The sequence below is a fragment of the Ovis canadensis genome, chromosome 1 (assembly GCF_042477335.2).
Source record: "Ovis canadensis isolate MfBH-ARS-UI-01 breed Bighorn chromosome 1, ARS-UI_OviCan_v2, whole genome shotgun sequence".
NCBI lineage: Eukaryota > Metazoa > Chordata > Mammalia > Artiodactyla > Bovidae > Ovis > Ovis canadensis.
This window is the reverse complement of record NC_091245.1, coordinates 180,615,291-180,628,225: the sequence shown is the minus strand read 5'-3', so window position 1 is coordinate 180,628,225 and position 12,935 is coordinate 180,615,291. Positions and strand designations below refer to the sequence as shown.

At 34.9% G+C, this 12,935-nt stretch overlaps 1 protein-coding gene across 1 annotated transcript in view; it reads left to right on the top strand.

The window, feature by feature from the left end:
- The window catches only part of ATG3 (autophagy related 3), a 34,728-nt gene that overhangs the window by 3,942 nt on the left and 17,851 nt on the right, over positions 1-12,935 (top strand). Inside the window, exons 3-4 of the mRNA XM_069553228.1 lie at positions 3,577-3,626; positions 6,519-6,589. Of these exons, the coding sequence (XP_069409329.1) occupies positions 3,577-3,626; positions 6,519-6,589 (121 nt within the window). The remainder of the gene's footprint in view (positions 1-3,576; positions 3,627-6,518; positions 6,590-12,935) is intronic.

The following is a 12,935-nucleotide window of genomic DNA, read 5'->3' as shown; positions in this document are numbered from 1 at the left end:
ATCTTGAGTAAAATTAGATGCTGTTGACTGTATTAGCAATCTTGTAAGGATTTCTACTTCCCATAAAAGAAAATGTAACTAACTTCCCTCCCAGTTTGTCATTTCTCATATTTTTCTGTAGTTCCTCTTTGTTTAAAAATGAGGGTGGGAGAAGAAATGGAAAAGATTCCTGTAGTCATTTATCCTTCAATCATATTTGTATTATATTGAGCTGTGCATTGGACTCTGATATTTGTTATGTCTTGATTCTTTCTACCCCAAACATAAGTATTCATGGCATTCCATTTGGAAACTTTGGCTTGATGCTTGGATATTAAGTTTTCTATCAGTATTCAGCTTACATATTTTATTGCTACATACTTAACACTGATTTTTTCACCATTCTTTTCACTTTTTCTACTAGCCAAACAATATCTGCTTAATGCTAAAACTCATGGCTCTCTTATAGACCAGTTGTGTTTTATTGAACTTTTGAGGAATCATTTTGCTTGTTCATCAAGCCTATATAATAAAAGTTGCCTTTTTCTTTAGATAATTTATTTTGTTGTCTTCAGAGAAATAAATTCTGGTCTAAAAATCCTTTTGGACTCCAGTTTTATGAGTAGTTACAGTTACATCACATTTATTTTTTATTGTTGATGAATGACAAATAATTTAATCTTCACTTTCAGCTCTCATTAAAAGTACCAGTCATTGGCAATGGAACTTAACTCACTGTTTTGAAAGAAACATTTTGAAATGAGCCGTGTTACATGATCATGTTGTAAATTCTAAGACCTGAAGTCAAAGAATTAACTGATTTTTCAGTTTTCAATTGTGATGTAATCTCTTCAGTTCCAAATCCTTTTAAGTTCAAAGAATGGTGTGCTGAACCGACAGTTTTATCTAAAATTGTCTTTATTTTTAGGGAAGACACATAGTGGTGCTGACAAAACCTGGAAGACTTGCCTTCTAGACCCATTTCTCTTATTTCTCCTATTCTGACCTGGACAAATCAAGCTATCTAGGCACAAGCCTCATGTTTCCTTATTTTAAGATGAGGAGTTTGGCTTAAAACTCACCATCTAAAATAAAGAGCAGAGATGAATGTATGCTGTTTTTCTTATATTTTTTGGCTTTATCTCCTCTGTGTGGAAGTGACATTGATGAATGGATAGCTGGAGTTAGAGATGCAAGCCTGTGGTCACTGAATAGAATTAAGCTGTTTTAAAACAGCTACTAATCCTACAATGTAGTTAGTTGTATCATGAAGTGAGTTATAAATTTCCCCCTTTTTAAACAAATGCGCAGCAAAAACGAGCTCAGTTGGGTACCAACCACATAATCCTGGATTGAGAATAGAGCACAATTACAGGATTTAGTTTAGAATGAGCCTAGACGAAGAAGATCAGAAGACATAAAATGCTTTGTTGTTGTTCAGTTACTAAGTCATGTCCGACTCTTTGTGACTCCATAAACTGCAGCATTCCAGGCTTCCCTGTCCTTTACTGTCTCCTAGAGTTTGCTCAAACTCATGTCCATTGAGTCAATGATGTTACCTAACCATCTCATTCTCTGCTGCCCCCTTCTCTTCCTCCCTTCAATCTTTCCCAACATTGGGGTCTTTTTCAGTGAGTCAGCTCTTTGCTTAGGTGGCCAGAATATTGGAGTTTCAGCATCAGTCCTTCCAAAGAATATTCAGGATTGATTTCATTTAGGATTGACTGGTTTGATGGAATACTATACTGATTTGGTCTGTTCAGTTTTTTTCTCTTACTGTTTCTTGGCTTCTGGCTGACAGCATTTAGCTGTGTTTTTGTTTTCATTGAGAGATGTGGAAGTATTGTGTTTAAAACAAGGGACAAGCATTAATATGGAAATTTTTGGACTAAAAATACTTCAATGTACAACATATATATGGCTTGAGTAAGTAGAGTACTAGTAATAAAGAATGGCTTGAAGAATAAAGCTGCTTATCAGAATGTTAACATTAATTCCATCTTGTTAGAGTTACCCAGTGTTTAATCACTAAAAGTAAGCAGTACTGAGAATTCAGAAATTTGAATCTTTCATTTGAACATAGGAAGCATGTAATAAAAATAATGGCCACTGCTAATGAGAGCAAGAGATAACATATACTAAATATCATTGCGATGCTATGTTTTATAGTTTTCTGTATCTTACAGTGTTTTTATTTTTTCAGTAGATGTCACCAGAGGTGCTAGGGAATAAATACTAGAGTCTTGTGACCTCAAAGCAATACCATTAAAGAATTTTAAAATTTTAAATTCTTTGTTTTGCTTGCATTTTGTTAATACTTTTGTGTTAGTGATGAATTAATTCCTGATAACCACAGAGTTGTTATGTAGCATTGCAGTGACCCAAAATGCATAAAACTTGGGGAAGAAAGTATTGCTTTCATTTGGGTTTTTGTCTTTACCTAATCACTTTAAATAGTCAAGACATTCTTTAAATACAAGAATAGAAACATTTTGTAAAGTTGCTGTTGGGAGTATGCTGTTAAATCTTGTTAATCTATCTTCTTAGAAGTTGTAGAATTCTTAAGAGTTTTACTCTCAAATTAAAATAGGATATCACATATATAAATACTTTTCTCAGAAAGGCATTAGAAGATTAAAGATAATGTAATTTTTTTGCTATGTAATAAACATATGAACACTACATAATTTTAAGTTAGAGCTGTTGTTGTGAAATAGAATTGGGAAAGTGTGCGTATTGCTTGAGTCAGGACACTGCAGTTATGCTTAACAGACTCATTTTCTGCTTTTAAGAATAAGCAGAATTTCTGTCTTGCAATTAAGATCAGTCCATGCTCACTTATAATGGAAATTCTCAGAAGGTTAAACTACTTCTTCCTAAGTGTCTTCTGAATTTTTGAAGAAAAACAAAAACTTGTACAATATTCAGCCTGACCAGAAAGTACCAAGATTTGTTAGGAGGATTCAATTTCTTAATTCTTATTGTTTTCCAATTCAGTTTTTTTTTCCAATTCACTTTTCCCCATTGGTTGGCAGTACATTTCTCTCTTTTATTAATGATTGCTTTAACAGTGTGAAAAAGCTTTCAAAATTATGTTACTTAAATTTTTTTAACAAATGAGGAAGAAAAACTGTACACTATGAAGTAATAAACTATTCTTACATCATAGAACTGTGTTTATTTAGTAATTTTTTCAAAAATTTTCATTGAGTTTTCAGCTGTTAGCAAGAATCTCTCTTCATTTTATTCACCCATAAAGTGGTTTTGGTGTTTTAAAATACTGTTATATTACTTTTATTCATTTCATGATACTGATGCTTTTGGCATTATCTCATCTAGTGATCAAAATTGAATAAAAAATTAGTACTCTACTAAAATCAATTTGGACTTTTTTGAGTGTTAAAATTTGTAGTTTTAATACATATTCAAAAATAAATCTTCAGGCTGTAGAGCAAGTTGGTGCTGTTTGCATTTTAATTGACTATTTTGTATCAAGATTACACAAGATGATCCCTTTGGTATTCTGCCACCTTACATTCAGTGATGTTCAATTTTTCTTTTTCTCTTTTTTTCATATTTCTTCTAAATCTTGAATAGTTTGTGGCAGCTGGGGATCACTTAGTCCACCACTGTCCAACATGGCAATGGTAAGTACTCTTGATTGAGGAACACAAAGTTCATATAAGGTATGACTTCATGATTATGGCAGTTTACAAATAGACAAATAGATTGGTGCATGAAAACTAGAATAACCAGTTTAATTTTCCTCTTATAGATTGCTTGTTTAAATGTTTCCCAGTATTGCTCAGTGAAATAAAGAAAAATTGAATGTTACACCTGTTTTGTTTTGCTGTGCTAACACAAAAGATGGATATTTTTGAGATCAGTGCCTTCCTTTGCCAGTATTCCCTTTCTTTACAGTATTTGTCAGTTCTTGTGGTAGGTCTTTAAAAAATATTTTCAAAAATTTAATAATTTTGATTAGCTTATTTTTCAAATTAAAAAGTATTGAATTTTTTATGGCATTAATAGATACAGAATTTTTCAGAATCTCTTGTTTCTTTACCATAAGAACTTCTTTGAGGTTCAAAAGTTTCTCCCCAATTTTAGGAATTTTAGCTCAAAAGTTGAGAGATTCATGATGCCAAATAAAGGCTTGATTAGAAATCTATCTGTAACAGACTTTTCTAATTTTTATTTTTCTCATTAACTTTTCTTTTAATTATAAAGTAATTTAAGCAACTTAGCAGTTCTCATAATATATCATTAAAATATCTGAATAATAATAAATTTAGTTTCATTACTTTGAGTACTTATGATAAAGCTACCTGGCAGTAGCTGAAAAAGTGATCCAATACTGGCACACTATTTTATTTAGGCTAGAATTATTTAGAATTATTATCTTGTTTGGATATGAGTGGTTCAACTTGTTACATCCTTTTTTTTCCCAGTGACACTTTTTCAGTTGTAGTTGAAAGGTAGAGTTTTGATTGGGGAGCAGGGATTTTAGGATTAACAAGGTTCTAATTGATAATGTTTTCTAAAGAGCTTAAGTAAACAATTTAAAATCACAGTTGGAACTCTCTTTCATCTGTGGCCTATTCTGTTACCTTTAATTTTTATATTTTAACACATCCAAAATAGTTCTTCTCGAACATTGTTTCCTGTGTACCAAAGAAAGGCTGAAATGTCAGGTTCATTTACTTTTATGTCTTGTCTGTCTTGTGTGTATTTCTGTTCCATATTTTAAATTGAGTTCATATCATAGAAGCTCTCAGATTTAGACTTTTTCCCATCTTCTAAGTTGTTAAAACTGTATTTAGCTACATTCTGATCTATAGTATATCAATATATATTTCAAGTCAAATAGGTGTATAACATTTAAAATAAGTCATTTTGTAGGAAAAGAACTAAAGGATTTTCTTCAATACATATGTGATAGATAGACATTTTCTTTATTCAGATTTGATTGTTGTAGTCCTTAGTTGTCTAATTATATGATTTATAGTATTGTTTTAAGGGTTGATATCCGTGGACAGAATCATCGTTTAGCAGATAGTATTTATAGTTCCCACTTCACGAATTATGATGGTTGGAATAATTTTATTGTAACTTGGAACTCAGTTGTATCACACTCCAGTGTTTATGCTTCTGGCTGAACTGTTGGGGCTAGAGGAACAATTTTAAATCTGTGCTAGAAGCAGACCATTTCTGTGCTGTATGTTCATGTTTACATGTGCCGTCATGACTGTATTATGTCATCTTCCCTCAGAACTTCAGGCAGTACCGTTTCATTGTTGAGTTTGACACTTCGGAATGGTCTAAAAAATCCTAGAAGCCTGACAGATGGTTTGGGGGCATTTCCTCTTTATCATAGGCTCAAATCTATGATTTGAAGTTTAGATGGAAGCTTAAGGCAACAGAACTCCAAATCATTTATATTTGTGACAGATACCACATGCCACCCCAGCTCTGACCAGTTCTAGTAAGAGTCAACTCAGAATAATCTTTGAAGAAATTTCTTAGTGAGATATTCCAGAGTAGCCCCCCAAATCAGAGATGTTATACCTGGCTCTGACCCACAGAGGGCACAGTATTCAAGAGCAGGAGCCCCAGAGTAACTTGACTTGATCCTTGTTTGTTTATACCTTCTGGTTTTGTGATTGTGGGCAATGTGACTTCTTTAAACTTTTGTTTAACGTATAAACTGGGGCTATTAATATTATTTACTAATTAGATTTCTGGGGATTATATGAAAATAATACATGTTGGAGTTCTAGATCCTGTACTTAATAGAAATAAAGTGAAAGTGTTAGTCGCTCAGTCCTGCCGGACTATTTGCAACCCCATGAACTGCAGCCCACCAGGCTCCTCTGTCCATGGGGTTTTCCAGGCAAGGATGGTGGAGTAGGTTGCCATTTCCTTCTTCAGGGGATCTTCCTACCCAGGGATCAAACCTGGGTCTTTTGCACTGCAAAAGACAAATTCTTTATCAACTGAGCTACCAGGAAGCACTCAATAAAAGGTTTTATAGTTTATTTCTGTCATTATTATTCTCAGCATTACCTGGTGATTCAAAGCATCTTATCTCTGAGTTCCAGTTTTAATGCAGCAGTATGAATGTGAATCTTGTCAACTGCCTACTTTGTTATGCAATATCATGCAGCTATTTTTCTGCCTCCTTTTGGTCTTTTAATCAGCCCTACTTTAAAAATCTGGTTCAGATTATTTTTGTTTCAAGGAAGACATAATAGTTGCTTAATATAGTTCCATATTATTCTTTTTTTTTAATTTAATCTAAATTCTCTTAGTCTGTCTGCAGTCTCTTAGTACATTTCACTTAAATACATTTCACTTATATTATTGCTATGCTCTTCATTGCCCCAACATACATCACTTTTTGGATCCTTCCCAAAGCAATCCTAAAATAGTTTTCTCAGGGGTGTGGGTTGTGTGGTGTTGGGATTAACATGTGATATATTCTGTTTTTGCCTTTTAAAATGTTTTTTGTATTTTGGTGCTTTTCACTCTTTTTAAAGGGCCACAGGGGAAGAATTGAAAGTGAAGGCTTACCTACCATCAGGCAAACAATTTTTGGTCACCAAAAATGGTAAGAATTGTTGCGTATATATTAAAAAAAAACCCTACTACTTACTAAACTTTTTTTTTTTACTTTTTTATTGAAGGATAATTGCTTTACAGAATTTTGTTGTTTTCTGTTAAACCACAACATGAATCAGCCATAGGTATACATATATCTCTTCCCTTTTGAATCTCCCTCCCCATCCCACCCCTCTAGGTTGATACAGAGCCCCTGTTTGAGTTCCTGAGCCATACAGCAAATTCCCATTGGCTGTCTGTTTTACATATGGTAATGTAAGTTTCCATGTTACTCTTTCCATACATCTCACCCTCTCCTCCCCTCTCCCCATGTCCATAAGTCTATTCTCTATGTCTGTTTCTGCATTGTTGCCCTGTAAATAAATTCTTCAGAACAATTTTTCTAGATTCCGTATATGTGTTTTAGAATATGATATTTATCTTTGCCTTTCTGACTCACTACACTCTGTATAATAGTTTCTAGGGTCATCCACCTCATCAGAACTGACTCAAATGCATTCCTTTTCATGGCTGAGTAATATTCCATTGTGTATACGTACCACAACTTTATCCATTCATCTGTCAATGGGCATCTAGGTTGCTTCCATGTTCTAGCTATTGTAAATAGTGCTGCAGCGAACAACGGGATACATGTGTCTTTTTCAACCCTGGTTTCCTCGGTATATGCCCAGGAGTGGGATTGCTGGGTCATGGTGGTTTTATTCCTAGTTTTTTAAGGAATCTCCATACTGTCTTCCATAGTGGCTATATCAGTTTACATTCTCACCAACAGTGCAAGAGCATTCCCTTTTCTCCACACCCTCTCCAGCATTTGTTTGTAGACTTTTTGATGATGGCCGTTCTGACTGGTGTGAGGAGATACGTCATTGTGGTCTTGATTTGCATTTCTCTAATAATGAGTGATGTTGAGCATCTTTTCATGTGCTTGTTGGCCATCTGTATGTCTTCTTTGGAGAAATGTCTGTTTAGGTCTTTTTCCACTTTTTGATTGGTTCTTTGTTTTCATCAGCATCTTATAATTTTCTGTGTACATTTCTTTTGTCTCCTTAGGTAAATTTATTCCTAAATATTTAATTCTTTTTGTTGCGATGGTGAATGGGATTGACTCCTTAATTTCTCTTTCTAATTTTTCACGTTAATATATAGAAATGCAAGTGATTTCTGTGTATTGATTTCATATCCTGCAACTTTGTTAAATTCACTGATAAACTCTAGTAATTTTCTGATACTATCTTTAGGGTTTTCTATGTATAGTATAATGTCATCTGCAAACAGTGAGAGCTGTACTTCTTTTCTGATCAGGATTCCTTTTATTTCTTTTCCTTCTCTGACTGCTTTAGCTAGGAATTCCAGAACCATGTTGAATAGTAGTAATGAAAGTAGACACTTATCTCGTTCCTGATCTTAGGGGGAATGCTTTCAGTTTCTCACCATTGAGCATGTTTGTTGTAGGCTTATCATATATGGCCTTTACTGTGTTGAGGTAGGTTCCTTCTGTGCCCATTTTTTGAAGAGTTTTAATCATAGATGGCTGCTGAATTTTGTCAAAGGCTTTTTCTGCATCTATTGAGATGATCATATAGTTTTTATCTTTCAGTTTGTTAATATGGTGTATCACGTTGACTGATTCGCATGTATTGAAGAATCCTTGCATTCCTGGAATAAACCCAACTTGATCATGGTGTATTAGCTTTTTGGTTTGTTGCTGAATTGTTTGCTAAAATTTTGTTGAGGATTTTTGCATCTCTGTTCATCAGTGATATCAGCCTGTAGTTTTCTTTTTTCGTGTTGTCTTTGCCTGGTTTTGGGATCAGGATGATGGTGGCCCTGTAGAGTGAGTTTGGAAGTGTTTTCCTCTGCAATTTTTTGAAAGAGTTTTAGAAGAATAGGCATTAGCTCGTCTCTGAATGTTTGATAGAATTCTCCTGTGAAGCCATCTGGTCCTGGGCTTTTGTTTTTTTGTGAGATTTTTGATTATAGCTTCAATTTCAGTGCTTGCAATTGGGTTCATAATTTCTATTTCCTGCTGGTTCAGTCTTGGAAGATTGAACTTTTCTAAGAACCTGTCCATTTCTTCCAGGTTATCCATTTTATTGCCATAGAGTTGTTCATAATAGCCTCTTATAATCCCTTGTATTTCTGCATTGTCTACTGTAACCGCTTCTTTTTCATTTCTAACTTTGCTGATTTGATTCTTCTCTCTTTTGTTCTTGATGAGCCTGGCTAAAGGTTTGTCAGTTTTGTTTATCTTTTCAAAGAACCAGCTTTTAGTTTTATTAATCTTTACTGTTATTTCTTTCATTTCTTTGTCATTTGTTTCTGCTGGGATCTTTATGATTTCTTTCCTTCTACTAATTTTGGGGGTTTTTTGTTCTTCTGTTTTCAGTTGTTTTAGGTGTAAAGTTAGGTTGTCTGTCTGGTTTTTCTTGTTTCTTGAGGTAGGATTGTATTGCTATAAACTTCCCTCTTAGAACTGCTTTTGCTGCATCCCCTAGGTTTTGAGTTGTGTTTTCATTGTCATTTGTTGCTAGAAGTATTTTGATTTCTTCAAGAACCTGTTGGTTATTTAGAAATGTGTTGTTTAGTCTCCATGTGTTTGTGTTTCTTACACTTTTTTTCTAGTAATTGATATCTAGTTTCATAGCATTCTGGTCGGAGAAGGTGCTTGATACGATTTCAGTTTTCTTGAATTTAGTGAGGTGTGATTTGTGACCCAAGATGTGGTCTATCCTGGAGAATGTTCCACGTGCACTTGAGAAGAAGGTGTATTCTTCTGTATTTGAATGGAATGTCCTGAAGATATCAATGAGGTCCATCTCATCTAATGTATCATTTAAGACTTGTGTTTCCTTATTAATTTTCTGTTTAATGATCTTTTCATTGATGTGAGTGGGGTGATAAAGTTTACTACTATTACTGTGTTACTGTCAATTTCTCCTTTTATGTTTGTTAGTATTTGTCTTACGTATTGAGGTTCTCCTGTGTTGGGTGCATAGATTTTTACAATTGCTATGTCTTCCCCTTAACTGATCCCTTGATCATTATGTAGTGTCCTTCCTTATCTCTGTTTTAAGGTCTGTTTTATCTGATATGAGGATTGCTACTCCAGCTTTTTTTAACTTCCCATTTGCATGGAATTTATTGTTCCATTTTCTCACTTTCAGTCTATATATGTCCCTCGGTCTGAAATGGGTTTCTTGTAGACAGCCTGCATATGAGTCTTGTTTTTGAATCCGTTCCCCAGTCTGTGTCTTTTGCTTGGAACATTTAATCCATTTACATTTAAAGTAATTACTGATATGTATGTTCCTATTGCCATTTTCTTAATTGTTTGGGGTTGATCTTGTAGATCTTTTTTCTTCTCTTGTGTTCCTTGACTATATAAATCCGTTTAACATTTTTGTAAAGCTGGTTGTTGGTACTGAATTCTCTTAACTTTTGCTTGTCTGAAAAGCTTTTTATTTCTCCATCAATTTTAAATGAGATCCTTGCCAGGTACAGTAATCTTGGTTGTAGATTTTCCCCTCTCATTACTTTAAATATATCCTGCCATTCCTTCTGGCCTGCAGTTTCTGCTGAAAGATGAGCTGTTAAACATATGGGGTTTCCCTTGTATATTACTTGTTGCTTCCCCCTTGCTGCTTTTAATATTCTTTCTTTGTGTTTAGTCTTTGTTAGTTTGATTAGTATGTGTCTTGGCATGTTTCTCCTTGGGTTTATCCTGTATGGGATTCTTTATGCCTCCTGGACTTGATTGACTATTTCCTTTTCCATGTTGGGAAAATTTTCAACTATAATTTCTTCAAAAATTTTCTCATACCCTTTCTTTTTCTCTTCTCCTGGCACCCCTGTAATTCGAATGTTCGTACGTGTGTTATGGTCCCAGAGGTCTCTGAGACTGTCCTCAGTTCTTTTCATTCTTTCTATTTTATTTTGCCCTTCAAAAGTTATTTCTACCATTTTATCTTCCAGCTCACTGATTCATTCTTCTGCTTCAGATATTCTGCCGTTGATTCCGTCTAGAGTATTTTCAATTTCAGTAATTGTGTTGTTTGTCTCTGTATGTTTCTTCTTTAATTCTAGGTCTTAGTTGATTCTTGGTTTTTTCCATTTTGTTTCCAAGGTTTTTGATCATCTTACTGTCATTATTCTGAATTCTTTTCCAAGTAGTTTGCTTCTTATCTCTTCATTTATTTGGACTTCTGTGTTTCTGGTTTGTTCCTTCATTTGTGTAGCATTTCTCTGCTGTTTTTTTTTTTTTTTTTTAACTTACTGTGTTTGAGGTCTCTCTTTCCCATTCCTCAAGGTTGAATTCCTTTTTCCTTTTGGTTTCTACCCTCTAAGGTTGGTCTAGTGGTTTGTGTAAGCTTCTTATAGGGTGAGATTTGTGCTGAGTGTCTGTTATTCCTCTGATGTGTAAGGCTGAGTGAGGTGATAATCCTGTCTGCCGATGGCTGTATTTTTGTTTTGTTTGTTTAGATGAGGCGTCTTGCACAGGGTGTTCCTGGTGGTTGGGTGATGCTGGGTCTTGTATTCAGGTGATTTCCTTTGTGGGCGTTTTCACTATTTGATACTGCCTAGGGTCAGTTCTCTGGAAGTCTAGGGTCTTGGAGTCAGTGCTCCCACTCCAAAGGCTCAGGACTTGATCTCTGGTCAGGAACGAAGATTCCACAAGTGGTTTGTTAAGGCATTAAGTGAGATTAGAACAAATATCCAAAATGAGAAACCAAAGATGAACCTCAGACAAATGGCAGTTATAAAATCAGGCAAATACTACTTAAAATAATGGTATATACACACATATATATACCCACGAGCAAAGTCCAAACAGTCCAACAAAATAAAGTACAATAGATTGACCCAGCGAACATGGGGAATCAAAGGTTATAGTTACCAGTTAAGAACAACGCTAACTAAAGTACAAACTGGAAAACAAAACTGAAGCAAGGTGCCAGTTGGGGAATAAAGCAATGAAAATAATAGTAACAAGTATGTTGAGAGGAAAGAAAGAGTAGCTATGCAGTGTTAAATAGAGGTAGATGAAGACGATTTATATACATTGAAGATTAACTGCAAGGAGAAAAGAACAGTAGGGAAGGCAAACTAAGGAAGAAAAGTAGAAAAGTATAATAGGTTTAAGAAAGTTATACTTATGAAATAGAGAAAAGAAAAAACACAGAAGAAGAAAGAGAAAAGGAGGAAAAGGAAAACTTCACAAAACTTCAAAGGCCCAATGTAGAGGCAGAGGTTTATAATGACTATTAAAAGCTTGACTGGATGTACACATATGCATATACACCCATAAGCAGATTCAAAACAGTCCAACAAAAATAAAGTACAATAAATGGACCTGGTGAACAAAGGGAACCAAAAATTATATCTATCAGAACAAAACTTTATAAAACACAAACTGGGAAACAAAACTAAAGCAAGGTGCCAATTAGGGAAGAAAGCAATGAAAATAAAACTAACAAATATGTTGAGACTAAAGTAAAGAAGGAAAAGAAAGAATAGATATGCAAAGCTAAATAGAGATAAAGAAGATTTATATATATTGAAGGTTAACTGCAAGGGGAAAAGCAAATGGAGGAATAAATGTAGAAATATAATAATAGGTTTAAAAAATCAAAATTAAAAAAGAACTCCCCTAACTGCAAAAGTCCCATATAGAGGCAGAGGTTTATAACAGCAATAAAAAATGTGACTGAGGGGAAAAAAAAGCTCAAAAGCTTAGTTAGATTTCATAGTGCCAATAAAATTGGTGACTACAACAGAGGGAGGGAAAAAAAAAAATCCAGAAGAATCTAGAGAACAAGTCAAAACATAAGAATGCTAAATGTTTTTCTTGAGTCACTGCTGTCAGAGTACTTCCACCTCACCGCCCTAGGATGCCCTCTAACACTGTGCTGATCTCTGGACCTGCTGTGAGGGCAGCTCAGATGCTAATATGGTCCTTCTACGTGTTCTTGCCTCCAGTGTCCACAGCTTTCAGAACTAGTGCGTTTCCTTTTGTGAGATCTCTCAATGACCTTTTATATATTCTGCACACTCAAAATCTGCCTAGTTGATTGTGTGAATTTAATCTGCAGCTTGTACAGCTGGTAGGAGGGTTTTGGGTCTTTTCCCTTAGTGACACTGCCCCTGGGTTTCCATTATGGTTTTATTTCCACCTCTGGATATCGGTTGTCCACTGGGGTTTGCTCCTGAGGCTGCCCTGGAGGACCTGGGTTTGCCTCTGTGAGGGTCAGGTGTGGAGGTGGTGCAGCTGCTTGAGTTGCAGGGGTTCTGGCAGCACCAGGTACTCAGAGGAGTTGGGGGCTCAGGCAGCAGGAAAT